Source organism: Anabrus simplex, chromosome 2 (assembly GCF_040414725.1).
Source record: "Anabrus simplex isolate iqAnaSimp1 chromosome 2, ASM4041472v1, whole genome shotgun sequence".
Lineage (NCBI taxonomy): Eukaryota > Metazoa > Arthropoda > Insecta > Orthoptera > Tettigoniidae > Anabrus > Anabrus simplex.
The window spans coordinates 986,105,692-986,132,343 of record NC_090266.1 but is presented as its reverse complement, the minus strand read 5'-3'; the positions used below and the strand labels follow the sequence as shown (position 1 = coordinate 986,132,343).

Below are 26,652 nucleotides of genomic sequence, written 5' to 3'. Positions count from 1 at the left end.
CAGCAAATGAATGTAAGACTGGCATTTCAACTATTCAGTGGATCAGTTGCTAATGGTATAGCATTCTACTGAGGTATTAAAACACAGGGTTTAGAAGACAGTAAACAGACGGAAATTTTCACAAGCAATTTAAACTGTCTGATTGACGCATTAAATTTGGCTATTCCCACTCAAGCACTGTATAAAGGGTCACAGGCACATGAAACTTTAATTAAATGGCAGAATGTTCTCAGAGATACTCAAAATTCATTCTCTTAACAAAGGACACTGGAGTCTTTAAGAGTTACCGTGGAAAGTACCTTAGAAGTGTCTGAATATTTGTGGGAACACAATTATAGCTACGTTTTGACAGGAAGATTTAATCAAGATCCCCTAGAACATCATTTCGGTATCCTGCGATCACTAAGTTGTGATGATCATCCGTCCACTATTGATTTTCTACATTTACACACCTTGCAGTCTATTTATGCACCAACTAAACTTGTCTTATCGTCTGGTGGAAACTGTGAATACAGAGCCGAATCCCCATTGACGTCTCCTTTTAATCAAGTGTGTATTCTTGCAAGAGAAATTGAAAGTAAAAATCGTGCAGTGAAAACACAAGCTGTAGATGGAATCAGGGAAAAAATTGTGAACATCGTAAATGACATTCAAATACCAGACTGGGAAAACAGTTTACCTGAGTTAAGTGGGCAGAATTGTAGCAAAGAGTACTTAGTGTATCATTTAGCCGGATACATAGTGCAGAATATTTCAAAAGTGATTCAGTCTGATTTATGTCGTCCTTTCCCTTTCGGCAAACCGAATGATAATGTGCCTGGTTCCCTAACACTAATTAAAGATTATGGCTCAATGCAAAGCGCTACAGTCTCATGTATGCGTCGGAAAGTGTTTATAATGTGCTGTTGCGAGTGGAAAATGTTGTTGCAGAAAAGCTACCGTGTATGGATAGTTTATGGGGTGATACTTTCTTCGAGTGCTTGGATAAATTAGATGTTATTAAAGTGAAGTCATCGCAGTTGGGGTGCTGTGAAGATCATGTGCTGTGTTTGCTACCAAAACTCGTATTTCACTACTTGAAATGACGATTCTTGTTCCGCACGAAGGAGATAAGAAGGGAGCTGGTTACTTTGAAGGGAGTTGGTTACTATCACCCGGATGCAAGTTGACAGCTGCGCGACCCTAACTGCATGGCCAACTCGCCCAGTCATTCATTTGATTACAGTATTACAATGTTGATACTCTTATTTTAAGTTTTAAATCATCCAGGAAATATACCAAAGTGTCCAGCAGATGAAATCATTTTCAAACGTAAGATGCATGCTTGAGTTTCTTAGTAGATTTTGAAGTAGTAGTCCCAATAATGCCTCTGTTATCCTCGCGCTCAGTCATCACTGTGGATGGCAGTGCCGTCTGTGCGGCGGTCCACGGTAACTCGTGAAGAAGTCGCACTTTCTCTTCAATACGCTATGATTAAAGTATGCTTGGAAGAGAAATTTAAAAGTTTAAAATTGTTCACCAGTTCGTTATAATGTCACTGATCTTGATGTTCATTCACATACTCATTCATTTGATTTTTTTTTTACTATTTGCGTTACGTCGCACCGACACAGATAGGTCTTATGGCGACGGTGGGACAGGAAAGGCCTAGGAGTGGGAAGGAATCAGCCGTGGCCTTAATTAAGGTACAGCCCCTGCATTTGCCTGGTGTGAAAATGGGAAACCACGGAAAACCATCTCCAGGGCTGCCGACAGTGGGGTTTGAACCCACTATCACCCGATGCAAGTTCACAGCTGCGCAACCGCAACCACACGGCGAACTCGCCCAGTCATTCACCTGATTACAGTATTACAATGTTGATACCCTTATTTTAAGTTTTAAAAACGTCTTATTACTTAAAAGGTACTGTGTTTTGTAAAACTTGCATCAGTAGGAAGTTTAGTAATGATTTATCATGTGTCTTGATGTACTTGTACAATGAAACAGGTGCAAGTCATGCGTTTTGAGCGAATAAATTTAAAATCTTCTTGAGGTTTGCTCAGGGTCAAGTTGTCTAGGTTTTGATGTCCCATTATCTAAAGTGAGAAAGTTCCCTTCTTCATAACTGCGATCTGTTGGACTGTGTCAGATTATTTAAGTAGAAGAAAGAAAATACTTTTTCTGTTATGGAAGATGTTATAAAAATGTTGCACGTTACTTACTTGCTGTCTTGGCCTGTCGTTTGTGCGATTGTCGGGAGCTTGCCGTGCACTGCTTCGAGTACGACGGAGACTAGCTATTGCAACATTGGAGGGGAAAGGTGGTGAAGCAAGGGAGAGGGCTTGCGGAAGGGCTGGGGTAGGAGAGGGCGTGTCCTGCGGAGACTTGATTGTGTGTTCGTTTCTGTTTATTGACTCTATTTAAGTAAATGATGTTTAATAATAATAATAATGCTACTTGCTTTACGTCCCACTAACAACTCAGTCCGGCTAAATGATGTTTAAGGGAGGGATGGTGGCCTTGAAAAGGATGTTTGTTTTTCCTGCTTTTTACTATAATCTATCAGCTTCATGTCCGTATTGATAATTTGAGCACACAAGTATGAAGGATGAGTTGTTTACCTAATCAATACTTTATTTTGCAAAGTGTCTAGAACAATTTTAATCTTAACGAAATAACAGAAAAAAACAACAACACTCCTTTTTAATGCTGCCATCCCTCCCTTAAAAACCATTTTCTTAAAGAGAGTCAATAGAACAGAAAATTCTCCAATATTTATAAGCAAATAAATGAAAAACAATATTTTATAACTTCAAGAACCAACAATCATTACCATTGCTCAACTTTCCATAAGTTTTTAACAATACACCATCTGACAACTAAGAGGAATGTGTTTTCTGATTTTTATCTCTATTGTAATATCTTTTAATATGTCATAATCGTCAAATAATTATCATGTTTTTACTGTAATAGTGTTTAACAATCTCCAATATATTTTAAACGACATAGTTTTTAACAGCATTCATAAATTATTTCCAATCAGGTCCCTGATCTCCTAAGGTGAAAAATGTGGCTGATGATGCCTACTATTGATAGGCAAAACATGTACCATATAATATATTAATTTCATGTTAACAACTTTGATAAGGACAATGTCCTAATTTTAAAAATTGTATTGTATTGAATAGGTGAATGAAAAATAGAACATTCAAGTGTCATTTAATACAAATATTTTCAATACGGACACAAAAATGAATTTTATCACATGCAATAAGTTGTATGTTCCGAGCTGTCAGTGGAGAGATGGCGTGGAATGACGTTAGTAGATGAATAAATTTGAGTGGTGTTTTTAAAAGTAGGAAAGATCGCAATATGAAGATTAAGTTGGAATTCAAGAGAACAAATTAGGGCAAATATTTCTTTAAGGTAGGGAGTTAAGGATTAGAATAATTTACCAAGGGAAATGTTCAATAAATTTCCAAATTCATTGCAATTATTTAAGAAAAGGCCAGGAAAACAACAAATAGGGAATCTGCCACCCGAAAGACTGCCCTAAATGCACATCAATGTTGATTGATTGAATTGTAAAAGAGTGTCTTGTTGAAATGGTACGCAACTTCATTTCCAAGTGATGAAAAAGTAACAAAATTCAAGCTGTGAGAAGTATACTGATGTCTGCTGCTACGAATGTGCGCAAAGTAGAATTGTTATAAATGGATGTTCGTACTACGCTCGAGTAGGAAATCAGTGGTGTCTTTGCGTACTCTGTAATTCTGGGTGAATCTTCAGATTGGCCGCACTGATCTGTGTTATATATATTTGTTTCCTTACTGGTGTTCAACCTGAGGTAAACTGTGCGATAAATGCATTAGTACAAAACCAGCCAATGATAACAGCTACTAACAGAAAAAATTACAACAGGAAAGAAACTTACACATTTATCACTCCAGAGGGCAGTAGGTGTCATTCTTTCAATTTGTATTTGCTTGTGGCTCTAAGAGGCTAAAAAATTTAAAGGAACAATTCAAGAAAGAAGGGATGAAGCCTAAAATTCACCGAAACGTATTAAAGACTTCTCAGATACAATCTATTACTTTTGATGATCGTAAACATGCAGTCGACTTTATGAAAAATTTCAGTGAGCAAAATGCACTTGTCATGCCAGGCCAGATCCCTACAAAACGAAGAAGTGATCTCATGCTTCTCCCAACCAGCATGTCTAAGAGGTACGTTCATACATTATACTCTGACAGTTGTAAATCATTAGAGAGAATTCCTGTATCACTGTCCTCCTGGTATCTCATCTGGCGTACATTTTGCAGTAACACAGTTCAAAAACCCAAGACTGATCTTTGTATGACTTGTAGAAGCAATTAAACTGTACTGGGGAAACTGTCAATTATGGATGAGGAGGAAAAAATAAATCTGTTGGAGAAGGCTATAGAACATTGCAATCAAGTCCAAGCAGTGCGGACTGCTTATAAAAACACCATAGACAAAATTGTAGACAAAGGATTAGACAACTGGAAACTCCATTGTCTCTTGGGCCACATAGCTGTAACACATACAAAGGCACAATGCATTATAGTTTTGATTTTGCCCAACAGGTGCACTTACCATACGACCCGCAACAAGTTGGACACATTTTCTTTCTTACAGGCTACAAAGTGGGCCTCTTTGGTGTAGGGTGTGAACCACTTAAATTAGTTTTGTACATTATTCCAGAAGCTTGTACTGTGGGTAAAGGAGAAAATACTGTCTTATCTCTTGTACATTACTATTTGGGAAAAAGTTTCATTAGGTGAGGAGCATTTAGAATTCCATGCTGATAACTGTGTTGGGCAAAATAAAAACAATATCTTAATAAGATACCTCATGTAGACAGTTATGACAGGAATGAACAGAGTTGAAAATTTTAATTTTTACCAGTGGGACACATGAAATTTCAAGTTGATTTGTATTTTGGTTGTTTCAAGAGAGTATTCCAGAAAAATGAAAGTGAAGTTAATGAAGATGTAATTAATGTCGCCCGTAAAAGTTGTCAGGTTTCTAGATCTATTATTCCTGCTGCTGTTGGCACAGAATCCAGAAATGTAACAATTTCTACTTATGACTGGCAAAACAAGTTCCATGCTGGAATGAAAAACATTCCACAAATAACGCAGCTACATCACTTCGTGTATACAAAAGAGCAGTTGTAATCGAGCTAGCGAAGCGAGAGGTTGTATTGTGCAGTGAGTGCTGAGTGAGAAGTATGAATATTGCTATAGAGCAATATCATGCGGCCATAGGTCGATGGTACGGGCGAGTGAAGTGTGTGTGTGCGCCAAGTGATAAGGTGCATTTACGAAAATTTGGGCTTGAGGGATCTATGATGGTAGCAGCAGTGGTGGCAATTCTTCTGATAATAGGAGGCATAGAAATGAACTCTGGACCAACGGGTTCATTGAGCTGGGAGGACATAGATAAGATTAGAGAAATAGTCAGAGATGCTTGCCAGTGTGAGCAAACGAGGGAGTTAATTCGCGAGCTGAGAAATGATATGACAGAAATGAAAGACTGTATAAAAGAAGAGAGAAGAATTATGACAGAAAAAGTGGTGGAAAACTCTAGAGAAATAGAATTATTGAAGTCGAATATGAAGGAGATGGTAGGAGAAACTGATAAATTAAAGTGGCAACAGAAAATGACTATCCAAGATGCTAAGAGGAAAAATATTTTCATATACGGCATCCCAGAGAAGGAAAAGGAGGATTTGAATGATCTAACGAATAAAGTGTTGGATATCATAAATAACCACATAAAGATAAATTGTAAAGAAGAAGATATTGATGAAATCTATAGGCTGGGGAGAGTCAAAGGGAAAAGACCTATTAAGGTGAAGTTGATTTCTGCTTTGAAGGCGAACAAAATTATCCTCAATGGGAAGAACTTGAAAGGAGAAAGGATTTGGGTAAGAAGAGTATGGATAAAGAGACAATCATGGAACAGAGAGTCTTGCGATTTCACCTAGTAAAAGCTAGAAACTATGGACTGAAAGCATACATAAGAGGCAAACGTCTTATAGTAGGAGACAGTAACTGGTCGCGTATCTGGTCAATTGCACAGCTACGAGAAATGGATAGACAGTTGAGTTCATCACACCAGGAAGTGCAACGGCCTGTAGAGGAAGGAAGGTGCCAGTCAGCTGCTTGCACAGTGGCTGATAACGTACAATCTGATGACAACAGCGATCTGCATACTCTACAGAGGAACAGAAGACGGCAGAGTGACGAACACCTAGTGGAGGAGGATGGACAACCAGCTGACTGCCGAGTCGACACGAATCCAGGAAGTAGCGGCACACCTGATGACAGAACCAAGAATCTGGCTGGGAAAGGTAAATCCTTGAGTGTAATAGACTTATGGATCAGAAAGGGCAAAGGACAAAAAGACAATTTAGACAAAGAAATAGTTACTTCACCAGAGGGTAGTATTATAGAACTGGAGAAAAAGAGAATAACTAGAAGTAAGACAAGCAACTCGTCTGAGAGTAAAAGTAAAAAATAACTAGAATGGAATATTGGTATGGTCAACATTGAAGGTTTCTTGAGCAAGTTAGGAAATGAACAGGTGGAATTGTTAATGTCAGAAATGCACATCATTACCTTTGTTGAGAGTTGGATAGTACGGGGATATGAAGTACATATTGAAGGTTTTAAAACGTATAGTAAGGCAAGGGGCAGGAATGCTCGTAAAGGTAGATATCCCGGTGGTATTCTAACCTTGATAAGGGAAGAAATAAGGGAGAAAATTGAAATAATAGAAACAGATATTGAAGAAATACTTTGGGTGAAAACAAGGGTAAAACAGAACAGGGAGGTTAATCTATGTTTCGGTTTTGTATACAATCCTCCCAAGGACTTGACATTGGCAAACAAGGAATTCTTCACAGAATTAGCACTAGAAGTAAACAGATTAAGGAATATATATGAAGACATAGGTACTGTAATAATGGGGGACTTTAATGCGAGGATTGCAGACTTAAAACCAATTTATAGTAAAGAGGCTGAGGAAATAATAATTAGAAAAAGAATTAGTCAAGATAAAGTTTGCAATAACTATGGTGGAAAACTGTTAGAATTATGTGGTACAGAAGAACTCTATATTTTAAATGGGTGGTGGCCAGGAGATGAATTGGGTAATTTAACATTTATAACAGAGATGGGTGGTAGTGCAATTGACCTAGTATTATGTTCTAGAGAGGCATTACCACTCGTTAAGAGGATAAATGTTAAAGGTTGGGGAGAATCGCATCACTTACCCATAATTATTAATATGGTAAGCACGGAAGAGAATACTGGGGGGAATTATATAAATAATATTAAAGAGAGGCCAGTGACAAAATATATATGGAGAGAAGACCTCAGCGCAGAATTCATGGAATATTTTGAAGGTAGATCCTTTGAAATGATCAAGATAGGAATAAAGTCTGCGATGGAAGATAATAAAATAGACGAGGCGATAAAGTTATTAGAAAACTTAATACTGATGGCAGGACATAAGATGCGGGCTCAGGAGGTAAGAATACAAAGAAATAGTGGGTGGTACAACGAAGAATGCAGACAAAAAAATCAGAAGTTATGAAAGCCCTAGACACATTCAGGAAAATAGGCGGGCAGGAACCAAGAATTGCATTCTGTAGCAAAAGAAAAGAGTATAAAGAATTATTGGTAAGAACTAAAGTTTTGTGGCAGAAGAAACAAACTGACAACTTAAACAGAGAGGCTCTGAATAATAATACTAAGAAGGTATGGCTTAAAATAAATCAAATTTGTAAGGATAGAAAAAATATAACCCAGGTAAATATAAGCCATAGAGAATGGATAAATTACTTTAGTAAATTATTAAGTGGTGAAGATAGTTGGAAACAGGATGTTCAGAAGAGGGGAATCTCGAGAGGATTACGGTGCTCCCTGCCCGATTTAGATAAGGAAATTTCAGCCGCTGAAGTAAAAGAAATATTAGAGAAAGGGAGGAAAGGGAAAGCAGGAGCAATTTCAGGAATAAACAATGAATTCTGGAAGGAAGCAAGCAAAAATAGCTTTATCCTTGCTAGTATAGTCAAAATATTTAACAAGATCTTCGAGGGAGCTAGATTCCCTAAATCATGGCAAGAAGGTATCATCTGTCCTGTATACAAGAATCGTGGAGAGAGATCTAACCCAAGTAACTATAGAGGGATTACGTTGCTAGATTCTTTAAGCAAGATATATACAGGGATATTGGCAAAAAGATTAATGAATTGGGCAGAGTAGTACTCGATCTTGTCGAGATTACAAGCAGGATTCAGAAAGGGAATGAGGACTAGTGACAATATAATGGTAGTTAAAACAATATTAGATAAATATAAAGAGGCAAGTTGTACATTACCGTAATTGATTTAGAAAAGGCTTTTGATTCGGTGAGTAGAAAAGCTGTTGGCTATAAGATTTGGCAGATCGGAGTATCAGCTAAAATTATAAGAGCAATTGATAATATATATTCAGAATTTAAATGTTCAGTCAATGTTAAGAATGGTTTAGTAGTGGGAGAGATAACTTCTAAAGTGGGCCTTAAACAAGGGTGTAAACTGTCCCCCATATTATTTTTATTGTTTATTAACGATATTTTCCACTCGAAAGAATATGAAAAAGGAGCTTCTCCATGTCTTGAGTGCCAAGATATTCCAGGCCTAATCTTTGCGGACGATATCATTCTACTTGCATTAACACCCAGCAAGATGCAGAATAGTATTAATGAGGTAGAGAACTACTGCAAAGAGTGGAATTTAAAGGTTAACCCACAGAAAACCAGAGTAATGGTCTGTAAAAGGGGTGTTAAGCATTCTAAGAGTGAACAGTGGTGGATGGGGTAGGACAAAGTTAGAAGTGGTAAAAAAAAATCGAATACTTAGGGACGATTATAAGTAGTAATTTTTTTGCTAGTTGCTTTACGTCGCACCGACACAGATAGGTCTTATGGCGACGATGGGACAGGAAAGGGCTAGGAGTGGGAAGGAAGCGGCCGTGGCCTTAATGAAGGTACAGCCCCAGCATTTGCCTGGTGTGAAAATGGGAAACCACGGAAAACCATTTTCAGGGCTGCCGACAGTGGGGTTCGAACCTACTATCTCCTGAATACTGGATACTGACCGCACTTAAGCGACTGCAGCTATCGAGCTCGGTATAAGTAGTAATGGAAACTGGTCTGACCAAATAAAAAGATCCAAAATGAGGGGAATAAGTGCCTTGGCTGGTAGCAAAATATTAGATAAAAAGATGCCCAACGTAGAATACAAAATCCAGAAAAACATATTTAATGCAATAGTTAAAGCTAAAGTACTGTATGGATCAGAAATTTGGGGAGTAGATCAGGGAATTGTAGCTTTAGATGTAATCGTTAGCAAATTTGCCAAAATAATTATGGGACTACCTAACTGTACTGCAAACAGTGGAGTAAGTATGATGTGTGAAGGGGTGAGTATGCGAGCTGAGATTGCTAAGCGAATAGTCAAGTATTGGTTAAGATTAAAGACTGGGGGAGGTGGTGAAATATTATACTTAGCCTACCATCACCAAATAAAGCATTTAAACAAAGGCTATTGGGTGGATGGGGTGAAAAAGCTTCTAGAGCACATAGGAATGGGATCAAACTGGTTGACTAATATTGAAAGGGATGACAGGAGATTGCATAAGAAAGTAGTTCAAAGAGTGAAAGATATAGAAAGACAAACAATTAGGACAGAATGCAATAGTAAGAGAACACTAATAGAATTTTGTAAAATAAGTGAGAATATGACAATAAGGACACAAATGTTAACAAAAAGGGTAATGAGAGGAATAATCTGGTGGCTGATGGGAGTGTATAAAAATAAAGCTTTAAGAGAAAAAAATGATGAAAATAAATGTAATTTATGTAATTCAAATATGGAAGTGGCTCATTTGATTAAGGACTGCAAAGAAACAAGAAACATTGGAGAGAAATACATACAAAGGAAAGAATTGGATAAAATTCTAAATGAAAATGAACTGTACACACTCTCTAGTCTATTAAGCAGAGAATGGAAGAAACCGGGAAAGGTAGCCGAATTATTTAATATTATGAGAGGTATTTGGGAAAAAAAAATGTAAAGAAAACAGAGATAATTACATGTAGCTACGTTCAAAGATATATGTAAGCAACTATCAATGAATATGTCTGTGGTAGTAGATTATAACTGAATATGGTACAAGTTACAAGTAAGTGACAGTTCGAAACTGAACAGAACCAGTGACATGTGATAGTGATGGATGCGATGATCGGACGGCCTCTCCCCCGTAGTGGTGGCCATCCTTGGATGGAGGGGGAGGGGGTGATGTCCGTTCATTGTTTTCAATCGGTCGTGTGGAATTAATATATTCGATTTATTCACAGATATGGAACATTATATAGTATAACTCACTAATAAGTAAGGGCGACAATAATTATAAGTTTAGTATTATGTTTCGTTTTTTAAAATTATATTTGTTCAGTTTTGTCTCTTTGTTCCTTAGATATTGTATATTTCTAATTAGTAGATTCAATTCATTGATATGTAAGCCGTATTGTATACCTTCTAATGATATTGTTGGTTGTTTATCTGCCCGTTTTATTTTAGTTTGGTTTTATTAGTTTGTTTGTTTTTGGCTGCTGACATACAGTAGAGTTGGAAGAGGGCGGGATAGGCCTGACCTATCTCAAGCTAAAGTGTTGATTTGGTACGTCTGCACATGTAAAGTAGAGTAAAGTAGTGAATAGTGTTAGGTTAGAGGAAGTAAGTTGTCAATGAGACAGTGAAAGATGAGCCGAGTTATGGAATCCGTCTCGGCAGTGAAATACAGGTGTGACAGCCTACATGTAGAGCTAGGCAATCCGCACACATGTGGGTTGTTACAGGAAGGAGTGGTGAGGAAATAACATTGACAGCTTAAAGGGTCTATGAGGTATCAGTTTCCGAGCCTCATGAGACATGTCTGGTCGTGACATCCCAGGGAAGGGTGGTAGCAGTTCCTCACCAGGGGTGATGTCGCGGCCAGACAGATTTAGGATAGATTTAGTATATATTCATGTAGTAAAGTAGTTAGTTTAGTTAGGTGGTATGTTGCATGTGGAGCTGGCGATCCGCCCATATGCAAGATGCTACAAAGTAGATTTAGAAGTAGTTAAGTAGTAAGTAGTTAGTGTCTAGCTATAAATAGTTTGTGAGTGTTTATTTTATTGGAACATTGTAACTGGGCGAAAGCCTATTATGTTCAGTATACAAAAGAGCACCCTGGTGTAGTGTTACAAAGAAATCAATAGTTTCTGACAAAGTACCCTACACCATCCTTCCAGAAGATCCACCACCTGACTTCAGTGACCTTCCGCAAGTCATCAAACCTCAAGGAATTAGCATCGGTAGACAGATGTATCTCCATAAAATAATTAGATAAGAAAGATACACTATGTCCTGCAGTAAAATCTTTCCCTGCTCAAACAATGCCGCCACCAACCACCTCAAGTGAAAATCTTACGGAGCTGGCTTCTGTTTCTCCTCCTCTGCCAATAATTACACCATCATCACCTTCTTCAAAAAGTGTAACACCCTAATAAACAAGTAAGAATCAGAAGAGAAAATCACCAGCCCTGAGAAAATTCTCCCCAAAGAAGAGGTCTCGACCTACCTGCAGCTACTGTGGAGAGGCAGGACATTGGGACCAGACAGTGAAAGGGCATATTATATGCCCAAAACACAGGCTTCAGCATGAATAACTGATATTCCTGTCTTATGCTGGCTGTGATTAACGATCATTAAGGTATGTGATAATTCTTATAAAGAGCAGCAGAGTTGTAATTAGTTGCCATCAGTGACCTTCTGCAGAAAACCTCAGAGACTTAGCATCGGTAGATACTAGATCTACACGAAAGAATCTGACCGGAAATAATATCTGTCGGCAATTTTCGTTAGAAAAAATTCTATGTCAGAATACCGGTGAACACGAAAATTTAAACGCCAGCATAACTTCCAAATAGTTTAGAAGTTATTTGTGTCACAAAGTAACCAAATATTCAAACAGCTCTACTGAAAAGTTATGAAATCTTATGTTGTAACATTACTGCTAATTTGAAGCCTCAATTTCTTTCGGAGGCATTCAATTGAATTACATGATATTAGTTACATATTATGGAACACAACAGTACATTTACCTCAATACCAGACATGTGGTCCCTTTTCATATGCATGCACACATTTGCAGTAACCAATCACAGTAGGCAAAACCAGCACCTGCCTTAGAAAACCAAGTATTTGGATCCCACAGCCCCCTTTATTGAGATCTTGCCATCAATCGAGAGCCCAGGGAAATACGAAGGCGGATCAAATACAAACGGGAATTTGAACGTACCGCTGCTGTTAGTAATAATTCTGAGGCATTTGCCAGGATATTGGTGAGGTGTCTGGAGAAGCGGTTTTCATGCACGAATGACAGTGGAGAACTCGGCTGCTTCAGTACGCCATGAGCGAGGAAGAGGTGCACACATTTGTTGCGCAATGCATCATTATCAATTTTCTCGCAAAAGAGGGCACCAAACCTTCCCAAATTTTGAGACTGTTCCGCGCAGTTTGGGAAAGAAATACTTTCACAGACTTAAGTGTATGAGAGGGCTAAAAGATTGTGGGAAGAAGAGAAGCTAAGGAAAATGAACCTCATGAAATGAGACCGCGGACAAGCATCACTGCAGACAACATTGTTGCTATTCGCGACATTATTGGTGAAGATTGACGAATAAAAATTGAGCAAACTGTTTTAGCTGCAGGAATACGTTACGGAAGTGTTCAAACCATCATTCGAGATGAATTCCATTTCAGAAAATTGCCAGGTGGGTTCCTTGTCTCCTCCACCAGCAACAAAAAAACTTTACTCCATGAAGTTTGTCAGAGACTCCTGCATCGCTACGAGAAGGAAGGAGAGGATTTCTTGCGTTGTACTGCGATTTGTGATGAAACTTGGGTGCATCATTACATCCCAGAGTCAAAGCAAGCAAGCAAGCAAGCAAGCAAGCAAGCAAGCAAGCATGGAGTGGCGGCGAAGGGACGAAGCAAGTCTGGTCAAGGCCAAAACACTGCCATCTGCTTGAAAGGTGCTTACAACCGTTTTCTGGGACTCCGCGGGCATTTTGCTGGTGGATTTTCTTCATGAACAAAGGACAATTAATGCAGCCTATTCATGTTGCGTTTTTGATGAAGCAAAAGCTGCGTATCGCAACAAGCGACGCCGGCAACCGTTCCGGAATGCCATTCTCCACGACAATGCAAGGCCACAAGACCTAGGAGAACAGCGATTTGATGATGATGTAAGCGTAGAAGAGTTCATGCTCAACTGGCTCCACACACGTTCCTCTTCTATCAGGACGGCATTAAAAACTTACCAATCCAATGGAGAAAATGTGTATCGAAGGCAGGACACTATGTAGAAAAGTGATCTCTATATGTGTATTTTTTAGATTGATTTAAAAAAACTAATTCGTGTTTATATTTGATCCACCCTTGTATAATTGAAGACTCTAATATTACTCAATCATGCAATCAGTAATTAAATCAGTACATCAGATATGGTACTCAATCTCAACGAATTGCTTTCAGGATATCACCAGAAATCTTATGAATCTCAAATGCTTTTCAAGCTTTCTACTTCTCTACCCTTTTGTAAATCTTTATTACCATACATAACTTTCAGTACTTTGCCAATATTAGCCATCTCCTTTACCTGGACATTATACTTATATCCTAAATACTGTTGACAACATGTTTCTGCCTTCTGTAAATCCTCACATACAGGTACATTCCCATTGTTCCTTTCTGACTCCGGGAACAAGTTTCTGCCTTAAGGTACCTATACACGGAACACCATTTTCACTAAAATTCATACGACTGCCTATACTTTGTGGACACCATACAACATTTGGGGATTTTCTCCAGCAGTTTTCTCCGGAGGACATAATCTTGTTCAAATTTGCCCCCATAACATTGTGTGACGTTGAGCAGAGTTTCTCCAGGACATTCTGTGACTACTAAACAGGGTTCGAGTTCGACAATTTGAAAATGTACATGAGCATCCAGTGCAATTTCACTGCCGGAAAGGAATACTAAGGCTGACACAAGTGCAATGAACAGGTATAACTTGAAAACAATGTTCTCTCACCCATGGGTAACTAATGTAAATATTGAGCTTGAATTATTTTTATTATTATCGTTATTACTTGTATGTATGGTTATGACCGAGCTCGATAGCTGCAGTCACTTAAGTGCAGCCAGTATCCAGTATTCGGGAGATAGTAGGTTCGAACCCCACTGTCGGCAGCCCTGAAAATGGTTTTCCGTGGTTTCCCATTTTCACACCAGGCAAGTGCTGGGGCTGTACCTTAATTAAGGCCACTACCGCTTCCTTCCCACTCCTAGCCCTTTCCTGTCCCATCGTCGCCGTAAGACCTATCTGTGTCGGTGCGACGTAAAACAACTAGCAAAAAAAAAAAAAAAAAAAAAAAAAAAAAAAAAAAAAAAAAAAAAGTATGGTTATGAAGTGATGTACATCAATTTAGTATTATTCTTGTTATTATTTACATAGGTGAATGATCGTATTGTTTGTGAGGTTATGTCATGAATGTATTATTATTATTATTATTATTATTAACATAGTCGAATGATCGTATTGTGTGTGAGGTTATGTCATGAAAGTATTAGTATGATTATTATTTATGTAGTCGAATGATCGCGTTGTCATGAAACAGGCATTGTATATAAATATTTATATCAGTTCAGTTAATGCAAATACCTGTAAATTAATATTATAATTTATTCTCACCTGTATACAAAATTGTAATCAATAATTGTGAAACACACTGTAACTTCCAGAATGGCATGGGCACGAAAACGATTCAGATTATTCCATCCATTGTAAAATGTGTATTATGCAATCTAGAATTTTCATAAAGATATAATTTGTAATGTAACTTTCTAGAAGCCTGGCCAGGCACCTATATAAAGAGACGATCTTGACTGTGAAGTTAGTTACTGCTGAGTTATTGACAGTTATGATTTGGAAGTTATGGGTTGAAGAGTCATGGTGTAGCAAGGTAATATTTGTGACCACATGGATGACATGCTTTCAAGCAAACTGTTTTATTTGTGTTTCAACGTCGATGTGCAGCAATTGGCCGTTGTCTTTAAATGGCGGTTTTTGATGTGAATGTTTTGGTTTTGACAACAGTGATTAAGGTTAAGTGTGTGTTTTGTAAATACATGTGAATAAAATAACTGTACTTTTTTTTTTTTTTGCTAGTTGTTTTACGTCACACCGACACAGATAGGTCTTACGGTGACGATGGGACAGGAAAGGGCTAGGAGTGGGAAGGAAGCGGCCGTGCCCTTAATTAAGGTACAGCCCCAGCATTTGCCTGCTGTGAAAATGGGAAACCACGGAAAACTATTTTCAGGGCTGCCGACAGTGGGGTTTTAACCTACTATCTCCCGAATACTGGATACTGGCCGCACTTAAGCGACTGCAGCTATCGAGCTCGGTAATAATAGTACCAACTGACAGTATTCCGTGTGCATCTTTGTGGATACGTTAAGGCCGACATTTTCATCGTAATTTTTATAGAAATTTGGCAATTCAGAACTAGTTAATAACTTTATCTGGTCATCATCCGTTGGTAATTATTTCTTGATTTTTCAGGATACGTGCGATGCCATATCTGAACATACAAAAGACATTATGATAACAGAAACTGAATGTAACAACCAAAACTGACAAATGTTCATTTGTAGGCCTAAATTATAGTAATCAATTAGAATGTGAGGTTAAATTTTTCCTTTTTTGGTCATATATTAAATATTTTTGGGTCTTATTTGCTTGCATATTTTGAAGATTTTTAGTTCATAAAAATCTGCCCCTTAATTATTATTATTATTATTATTATTATTATTATTATTATTATTATTATTATTATTATTATTATTATAAAGTCATAGCACTAGACAAAATACCATTGTATTAGGATAAATCTTCGTTTGGTGCTTAACATCTTGTGATCATCAGAGTTGTCCTATGAAGCATAAGGAAAGTAAGCATCAAAATGTATTTTTAAGAAATTACAAAAGTAGTGTAAAACATGCTTCAGGATTCATTCAGTTCACCTTATCATGGCATTATTCATTTATTTATTTACACAGGAAGGAATACTCCCTGTAACAATATGAGTGATATAGTGAATTGATTAATCACTGTCTTATAATAAACTTCTGAAATAGATAAGACTGCTGAGATCACTACAGTTTTTGATTTATCTATTCTTGTTACTTTTCATTCCAAAAACTCCTCTTAATGCAAGGTGTGCAACAATGAGTGTATAGGGTTTTCTTAGAGCAAACAAATGTTACCCCGCCTGACAAAGATGTATACTCATACTAGCTGTAGTACCCATCATTGACGGGACAATCACCTGAATGTACTTGATTGAACTTAAGTCAAACCCTCATACACTGCCAGAAAAAAAAACACATTAGTACACCTGTAAAGACTACATTGATTTTGATCGGATGAACGCAGATGCCACCTGGGGGATAGTAGATGTACTGATAATGGTTTCAACATTGTCCGCCAACAGATAGCGTAGTAACATAGCTGCCAGAGCACCATCTGCATGTACCCTTTCATAGGGAATGTTTACAGCTCAGTGTGATATAAACGTGTGAAGCACACAGGCGCCATGCTACGGAGACGCACTCGTGCTTCCTACAGCCAACTGAGCGAGTTTGACAGGGGTCAAATTGTGGCCTTCCGAGTGGTGGGATGCTCCTTTCAGAGAATTGTCACACAAGTTGGACGTGCTGCATCAGTTGTGCAACGATGCTGGTTGCAATAGTCTTGTGAACATTCTCACATCCGCAGACGAGGTTCTGGACGTCCACGCAGCACAGACCTCTCCCAAGATCGCCGTATTGTAAGGGCAGCAGTGGCAGATCGTGCAGCTACCACAGCACAGATAAGAGGGTTTGTGAGCCCAGAAGTGTCAACACGAACTGTTGCCAACTGGTTACTAGCAGGGGGACTAAGGGCAAGCACACCTGTAGCTTGCCCTCCACTCCACAGCATCGACGTGCACAATTCGACTGGTGCCGTCAGAGGATCACTTGGAAGATAGAATGGTGGGCCGATGTCTTCAGCGATGAAAGCAGATTCTGACTGCACGCAAGTGATGATCGTTTGCGCATACGACGCAGACCTGGCGAGCACTGTCTCATAGAGTGCATTCGTCCAACCCACACACTAGCCCCAACCCAGGCCTTATGGTCTAAGGTGCAATAAGCTACAACTCTCGTTCACCTTTGGTATTTTTGGAGGGAACGCTGACCAGTGCTCGGTACGTGCAGAATGTTTTAAACCCGTTCTGTTGTCATTCTTGCAACAGGAAGGTGATGTGTTGTTCCAAAAGGATAATGGTCGCCCACACACTGCGCGTGAAACTTAACGTGCTCTGCAAGACGTACAGTGACTTCCCTGGCCATCACGATCTCCATACTTGTTTCCCATCGAGCATGTGTGGGATATGATGGGACGAGAACTGACGCGTGCGACTCCTCAACCCACAACTCTTGCAGAAGTACGTGAACAGGTTGAATAGGCGTGGAATAATGTATCCTTAGACAGTATTCGCCATCTGTAGGATCAAATGGACGCCAGAAGCAGCGTCTGCATTGCCGCCCATGGAATATACACCACGTACTAATAAGGGTGTTTCAGCATGGATCAACACCTGGTACCTCAGTACTGCTTGAGCTATTGATCTGTAAATGTAATCATTTCATGTACTCCATAAGCACTGTTCCAACAATAAATCTTGGGTGAATTGGAAAACTCTAAGAGGATGTACTAATTTTTTTCTCCCCAGCAGTGTGCTTTGAAGCACATTAGCGGACAACCCTATCCCCACCAGCGGCTTATTGTGATGTACTCGCTTCCTTGCCCACTGCAGCACTTCGAACCTTCATATATTTTTTCATTACTGCTTATTCGTTAGGTCAAAGCCTTGAAAACACTGCTGGAACCATCTCTAGAACACCTCTCTTTACAGTCCACAAGCTCAACTTGGTTTCCACTGATATTTCCCTTATTTTTCGCTGTATCAGAAAAAGGTCTGGAACAAAACATCACCCTGAGCTATTTTCATATAGAACCAACCGCAGGAGAGATACAAAGGGTTTTATGCTTTAGGCTCCTTCTGAAGCACATCATTATGCTGAAATTATTTCAACAACTTATAGCTAAGATCATACCGGACCTTGCTCTAAACTCAAGCACGAAATTAATTAAAATCCACCCATCTGTCTTCCCGTAACAAACAAACATTAAACTGAACTCAACGTAGGTAATTACAATGATGTCGGTATTTTTGTCAGAATAAATATTAACCGAGTGGAATGTCGTGTTTAAAAACAATGCTATCACATCTTCATATCACGAAATGTTCGATCAAATGAAAAATGGAACATTTCCTCATTTTTCACGAACAGTACTAGGTTAGCATTGTAACAATGCCAAGTTCCAAAGCTGGAATGTCCCAGCCACAGACAGCAGTGAACATTGCTCTGCCATTTTCCGTTATATGTATTTCCCCTCATTCCTATCAGAGACTCATCGCAGGGATCGAATAACAGGAATACTATGATGGATCAATGTGTTACATACCAGCAGTTATCAGAACCTGTATGAATCACATGAATGGCATGCTAAAAAAGGAAAGATATCTAACTCCCCAGCTACATCCCATCAATATTCAGGAAGGCTTTCCTAGTGGGCACACAGCAGTAATGCCTTCTATTGAAGAAGAGTGACAACAGAAGAATAAAGACACATCACAACAAACATTACTCAATGGCTTTTGATATGGTAGGTTTCCTTCCGACTCGTGACGTTAGGTCATTCAATGTAATTCTCCTTTCATGATGTTTCTCCATGATTTTTTTTCTCATTTTGTCAGTCATCTTTACAATTTTCCTTACAGATACGAGCTGATAACCACGCGGTTTATCACCTTAAGACAACCAAGGCAAAATCCACCACCTTCGCCAGTTAACATGACTGAACAATATTTCCACATCAGTGATGCTCGGCATTGAGATGTACTAAGCAAGAAAAGAATCAGTTATTAATATATCTGTTATAGCCAGTACGGTAAAATTCTATAAGACATAAATGATTGTAAATTGTAACCTATGTAACTTTTGTTGTGTTGTATTTATCAGTAGGACCAATAAAAGATATTTGAGAATTGAATTGTAGGTCGTCAACGGAACTACCATTCTACGCAGCATAAATAAAATTATGTATAGCCTAGACTGTAGTGCTTTATTTTACGATATTATATATTGATTTTCATTCAATTTCGTTCAGCCAATTTCTCATGGTTTGGTGATGACATGCACTAAGCAACAAAAGACTAAATTTTGAGTATCTCTGTTATCATAGCCAGTACAGTAAAACTTTGTAAGACATAAATGAATGGAAATTATATTACCTATAACTTGTATTATGTAGTGTTCATCGACAGGACCACTAATAACATAAGATATTGAAGAATTAAATTTTAGGCCTTCCCCTATACTACCATTTCACTCAGTGTGACTAAAATTATTTACAGCCTAGATTCTAGTGCTTTATTCCCCTGACCTTATATACCAACTTTCATTCAATTCTGTTCAGCCATTTTCTCGTGATGCACATACAGATAGATAGACAGTACAGCGACTTCCTTGGCCAGCACGATCTCCGGACTTGTCTCCCATCGAGCACGTGTGGAATATGATGGGACGAGAACTGACACGTGCGACTCCTCAACCCACAACCCTCGCAGAAGTAAGTGAACAGGTTGATCAGGCATTTCTTTCCCAGCATGGACATGGCAGATACAGAAATACCAAAACGAAACCAAACACCATGGCATTACAGCCCTTGAAGGGCCTTGGCCTACCAAGCGAACGCTGCTCAGCCCGAAGGCCTGCAGATTACGAGGTGTCGTGTGGTCAGAAAGACTAATCCTCTCGGCCATTATTCTTGGCTTTCTAGACTGGGGCCGTCACCTCACCGTCAGATAGCTCCTCAATTCTAATCACGTAGGCTGAGTGGACCTCAAACCAGCCCTCAGGTACAGGTAAAAATCCCTGACCTGGCCAGAAATAGAACCCGGGGCCGGCTACAGAAATACCTTTTTTTTTTCCTTTTTTTTAAAAAAATTCTGAGCAATGTTCAGACAAAATTCTTATTTTATATACAGATGACATTAGAAATTCAGCACTTAAGTTGATTCCTTCAATATTAACAAGTAAAAGCAAAGCAGGGCAGAGTTTCCAATACTCTTCAAAGTTTATTTAAACAAATCTGATAAATACAATAAGTGGTGTGTGAATAGAAATATAATTAAGTCCACCAGTAATAGGAATAGGGTATTTCAGGAGTCATCAGTATTCAGATTGAAAATGTATACACGTGACAGGTATATGAGATGGAATATGTAATGTATTTCAAAACTTAAATGTTAACATGCAAAATTTCAATGTGAAGTTAAGTAATAAGACATGAAACTTACATTTGTGACGAGGGATATCTTCAGGAATGTCATTTTTAAATCTAAATTTCCAATACGAGGATTTAATTCTCTTCCCATCCAGAAGTCATATACAACACTGTTTGAATTTCCACAAGGATTCAGTGCAGCTGGAGAAGCTCTTCCACCACGGACAAACAGGCCAACAGCAAGCAAAACCCCACACAAAATAGCAGTCACCAGGAACTGAATATATTTATCATATACCATAGTAACTGGGTGGCTGTAGTAATGGATAATCCCTAGAGTAATTACTGTCAACGAACAAACGATGAAACCTGTAAGGAATATGAATATCACAGAGATAAGTTTTAATAAGGCTCAACCTCTTCAATACAAATTGCAAGTTGTATGAGATGTTATCTACAACATTTATTCAATAGTGGTACCGGTTTCGACATATACAAATATCATCATCAGCCTAAATCACACTAATCAAAAAAAATGAGTAAGTCCATATTAATTTAAAATGCCATGGTGACATGTAGGGATACACAACATCATGCACAATTTTTTACCAAATAAATACATGGATTAAAACTTTTAACATGCTTTAGCTGTACCATCAGCCTTTTCTAATCTATTTTTTACACTCTGAAAGCGTGAAAGTCTTTAAAAGGGTTACGTAGACCAAAGGTATCGGCGAAATGTCACGTAATATTTGTCCCAAATGGAACATAATAATTGCTTTTACACCAATAAAGTGAAAAATCCATGGTAAATTAAGGAATACAGTTGTTACTAGAGAAATATGTATACGTACTTACATGCCGTAGACAGGACTCCTTTATGTTGTATACCGCTACTCGTACCGTCTTTTGTTTCTTTCTTGAGGTCCAGGGCTTGCACCGAAGAATGGGAGTCCTATGTCATTATCTTTGTCCATATGACCAGCGCGGGCAATTCAAACAGCAAAATAGCACGATCCTTGGACCAATAAATATATCAATATATATGAGTTAGGGCACAAAACGAATGAGCAACTAATATGGATACATACTTTACCACCTTACAACTATTTCTTTTGCTACGTCGCATCGCTTCCATATGTGTTTTGTCTGTCTAACACTTTCGCGTGTGATGTCTTTGCTCACTGAAGTTGCCCGAATTACCGCATTTACGCGAATAATCCCCGCACCCTAACTTAAGGAAGGCTGATTTTGAAAGAAAAAAAAAAAAAATTTTGCCAACATTGACTCAAATAAAACCCGCACCCCAATTTTGTGCCTCAAGTTTTTAAAAAAATATGCGGGTATTATTCGCATAAAAACGGTAATTAGGTGTCATTTTCTTCATGTTGCTCATTCCGCTTGCACCGACGAATGTGAGTGCTTTGTCTGTGAATTGTCATTATCTTCAACCATAATTATGAAAGTGCGGGCTGTACAAACAGCAAAATATCATGATCCCTGGACCAATAAATATATATTTTAATAAATGAGTTAGGGCACAAAACGAATAAGCAACATGTATCCATATTATTCCCTGAAAGTAAAATATTTTGTACTATTTCTTAATTTACAGCAGAATCTACACTTTATTTGAGTAAAATGAATTATTATATTCCATTTGGGGCAAATATTAGTGTTATTTCGTCGATACCTTTGGTCTACATAACCCTTTAAAAGATTCTTGTTACTGTCTGTTAAAGTGAGATACTCATAGCAAATACATAATAATCTGATCTTGCTGATCTGTTTCCATACAAATGTTCAAATCATCACATGCCATTTTACAGCTGCATTTAAAATCTTTTAGTGATTGTCTGGCAATTCATTAAAACCACTTGTTATTCAAATGTCGTCCAAGTAAGAACAGAAATTTAGTCGATGACACCTTGCTCGTGTAATGGAGCTTGTGGAGTTATGCGTTTGAATATCTCATAAAACACGTTGTCTTAGAAAGGCTTGTTACGCTTGTTAAAATTTACAATGAGATATTCATAAAATTGTTTTTTTTGTTTGCTAGTGGCTTTACATCGTACCAACACACATAGGTCTTATGGAGACGATGATATGGGAAAGGCCTAAGAGTTGGAAGGAAGTGGCTGTGGCCTTAATTAAGGTACCTGGTGTGAAAATGGGAAACCACGGAAAACCATCTTCAGGGCTGTCGATAATGGGATTCGAACCCACTATCTCCCGGATGCAAGCTCACGGCCGCGCGCCTCTAACCGCATGGCCAACTCGCCCAGTATAAAATTGTTTAGTATAAGACGATATAGTTTAAGTACGGAAGTTGCTCGTCTTTCCTTTCTTCTCTTTGGGCATAATACAGGTGATCTAAAATTTCTCAGTCCAATCAGAAAGATTTAAAGAAGCCAAAAGACAAACCAAAGCAACAGAAGAATAAGTATTAAAGTTTAATGGGCCTGGACAACTAATGGTGTATGTGAATAAGGTATATGTGGCTCACCTTGGACAGCATGCTGAGAAATTTGACCTGTGAAAAGGAGGTGTGGACTAACGTGCTGACATGTGGAGTGTAGTGAGGCTATATTAGGCTGGAGAGGAGAGGTTGGGGGGGAGTGGGGTGGGAGGAGGGGCAGAGTTAAGGCGGGTCTTATGAACAGTGTGGTGGTGGTCTGTAACGTGATAGGGTATTGTGTATCGCACAGAATATCGAATGTCTATACGGAAGATCAACACACCCAAAGACTTCAATTTAAAAAATCAAAGAGGATGTTTGTTTTTTCTGAGATTGTGTTCAGGTTCAAATTGGAGTTAAAGAACTGATTAAAGTGAATAACGCAACTTTCTGTGATGTCGAAAACGGGGCCTTTATTTACATTAATGAGAAACCCTAAATCCTGCTTTATGCTGCCTAAGCTATGCTGTGAATCCTGAATATGCTGTCCGACTGCCGAATATCTATTATATTTCATAGCATTTACATGGTCCATGTATCTGATTTAGAAACTCCTTCCGGTATGCCCGATAGACGAAGACACACAATTACAATGGAATCTGTAAACACCCGACTTAAGATAAATGTCAGTTTTATTTACTGAGCTGGTATTATATATGATATCCATATTTGTTATTGGTTCGGTATATGGTTTTAGTATTGTGTCTCCTCAGAATATTTGCAATGCTGTATATATCTTTATTGAAAGTGAAGGTTGAATAATAATCAGCTTTAGTTTTTTCTCTTGTTAGAAGTGAATTTAAACGGTATTTGTGTTTATTGATGATGCGCTCTATAAATGTATTATAACATCCATTTATATTTAGCTATGAAGCGAACTGTGTTCAATTCTTTATTTAAATTTTCTTTAGTTAATGGTATTCTCAATGCTCGATCTACCATACTGATGTAGGTAGCATATTTACGTGCTTTGGGATGGGAAGAATCTTTTCTGATGGTAGCGGCTCACTGTGTTGGATTCCTGTAGATTTTATATTCTATAGAAGAACAAAATCTGTTTAACGTGAGATCCAGAAAATTTATGCTTCTTTTTGATTCGGATTCCAGAGTGAACTTTATCTGCGGATCAATATTATTTAAATTATTAAAAGTGGAGACTGCATCAGTTATTCTTTCACTGAGGATAACGAGAGTGTCATCCACATATCTGGACCAGAATTTTATGTTCGCGAAGACACTGATGTTGTCAACTGCCGTTTGCTCCAAACAGTCAATATATATCTCTGCCAATATCCCTGCAGCCGGCAAACCCATAGACAAACCATCTTGCTGGCACAGTAGAACCCCGCATAACCGAACTTCGTTTAACCAAAACCCGGCTTAACCGAAATGCTCTGGCAAAATTTTATTTTAATATTTTGTTTTAACCCCCTTTTCCAGCCGTTGATATTCGTAATTCTCCTGCTATATGTGCTGAGAGCTACTAGGCAAACCCTATTTTGACAACAGCAGTTCTGAGAATCGAATTACAGCAGATGATGCATGTAATGCATAGGAGGTAACATTGATTTTGAGTTTTTTTTACTACACCACCACACACTTTAATTACAGTATTGTAATTAAAATTACTGTATACGGTATTGAGGTCAGTAGTAACAAAATAAATTGTTTCATTATTTCAGACTGCTTTGCGCTTCGTTGAACAAAGCAATGAATCTACACCAGCTGATGTACTGTTGATTAAACGGCGGCGCGACATAGACGCATGAGAGCGTAGCAACCAAGAAAATTCAGAAATCACTGATTTTATACAATGAGTGACATCATGTATAACATTTTAGTGTTAATACACCGTAAGCAACTTTAATTAACAGATTTTATACAATTTTGTTTCGACATTTAACTTCTGAAAAAATGCGTCAACCGAAATGACTCTGCTCCCTTTATTTCGAATAAACAGGGTTCTACTGTATATGCAATTAGTAAAAGAAAAGAAATTATTCTTCACTACTAATTTCAAAATTAGCATGAAATCTTGGATCTCGAGCTCACTGAGGCTGTTGTATTTATTTAGATTGTTCTGGATAATAGGAAAAAGTTTCTTAGTATTGATACTCGGATAAATATTCGTTATATCGAAGGAATCTAACGAGTGGAAAGGTTGTATTTCGAAGCCATCTAGTTTTTCTAATTAACTCAATGGTATTTTTTACAGATTTATTCAACAGAAAATTATAATTCTTTCTTAGAAATATCTGGATAAATTGCATTAATTTATTCAATGGGCTTGGCCTATAAGTGATGATAGGGCGTAGGGGCCGCCGGTCTTAAGGATCTTAGGCAAAGCTTTCGCTACTGGCAGTCCGGGGTTCATAATTGTTAGTCTTGCCTTCACCTCTTCTGTGAATAAAAATGACATATTTTTAGGGTTATTTTTAAGAGACGTTGTATCTGTTCAGTTCAATCTTTTTAAATTACCGAAAAAGAGCCCTTATCGGAAAATTCTTCAGTTTTTACACTGTAATCTGTTTTTTCCATTATTACCGTCATATTCCCTTTATCTGCCCTAGTGACAATAAGGTTCTTGTCTTTAATTTTCTTTTTGAGATTTATTATATGTTCCCATTCTACAAAATATTCATGGTTTTTATTGTTACTGGTGGGTAATGGATTTCTTTTTGTTGTATAGATTTTATTAAGTTTTCTCCTAATATTGAATTTAACCTCATCTTGTATTTCTAGGGGCATTTTATTAATAGCTACTTCAGACTCTATAACCAATCTGTAGTGGCATTGTTTAGGTTGGTGTTCCGCCAGTTGTGCTTGGGACCTTTTTCTAGTATCACATTGTCCTGCTCTGTTAATACGGTTTTTGACATATTTATAATGGGAGGGTTGAATTTCTCAATCAAGTTGTCTAAATAATTATCATTTTCAGTTGTTCCTTTAGTACCCCTATTTTCTGTCACATTAGGCATAAGTATGCTGAACTTCTTTTCTAATACGAGCTGTTTTTTTTAGCTAACTCTTCGAATAATTTTCTATTAACCTGGTCAAGGAAAATGTTCCATTGGGCTTTTGAGAGGAGCCATGCTGCCTCAAGGTGTGTCACATATAGTTGGTTATTTAGAAAAGATCTTTTCTTGCACAAGAATTTAACTTCATTCCTAATTCATTTCCTATTAAATTTATTTTGAATACTCTTGTGTTGAGGTGAATTTTGGTGTCTTTTTTATACTCACTTTGAGAAGATGGGTGTTAGATTATGTTTCATGCACTGTTACAAAAAATTAATGTCCTTGCCCAATTTTGCTATTGTAATTTTAAGGTTCCTATATTGATATGCTGCCTGCTGTCATTTCTTGATGAATGCAGTACTTTTCCATCCATCTCTTGGAACAGGCCAGAGTAAAGTGTAGCTTCCACCGAAGTCCCAGTCAACATCCACGGCTGTGACAATATGGAAGTTGCTGGGGAATGGGTAGTGCTGAGTAATGACATTCAGAGCACAACTAGTGCATCTGAGTGTTATGAAAGGTGCTGCTCATAGGGTAAGTTGTGCTGCAATAGTACTTTCTGACCCAGTGAGGAAAGCAATGGCAAACTACCTCACTCCTCATCTTGCC

General features: G+C 38.0%; 1 protein-coding gene across 3 annotated transcripts in view; it reads right to left on the bottom strand.

Annotated features, from left to right (window-relative positions):
* Nucleotides 1–26,652, bottom strand: part of LOC136864608 (delta(14)-sterol reductase TM7SF2) — a 378,438-nt gene that overhangs the window by 159,455 nt on the left and 192,331 nt on the right. For all 3 annotated transcript variants that reach the window (XM_068225883.1, XM_067141843.2, XM_067141844.2), the window contains exon 7: nt 20,642–20,937. In XM_068225883.1, coding sequence (XP_068081984.1) covers nt 20,642–20,937 — 296 coding nt within the window. The remainder of the gene's footprint in view (nt 1–20,641; nt 20,938–26,652) is intronic.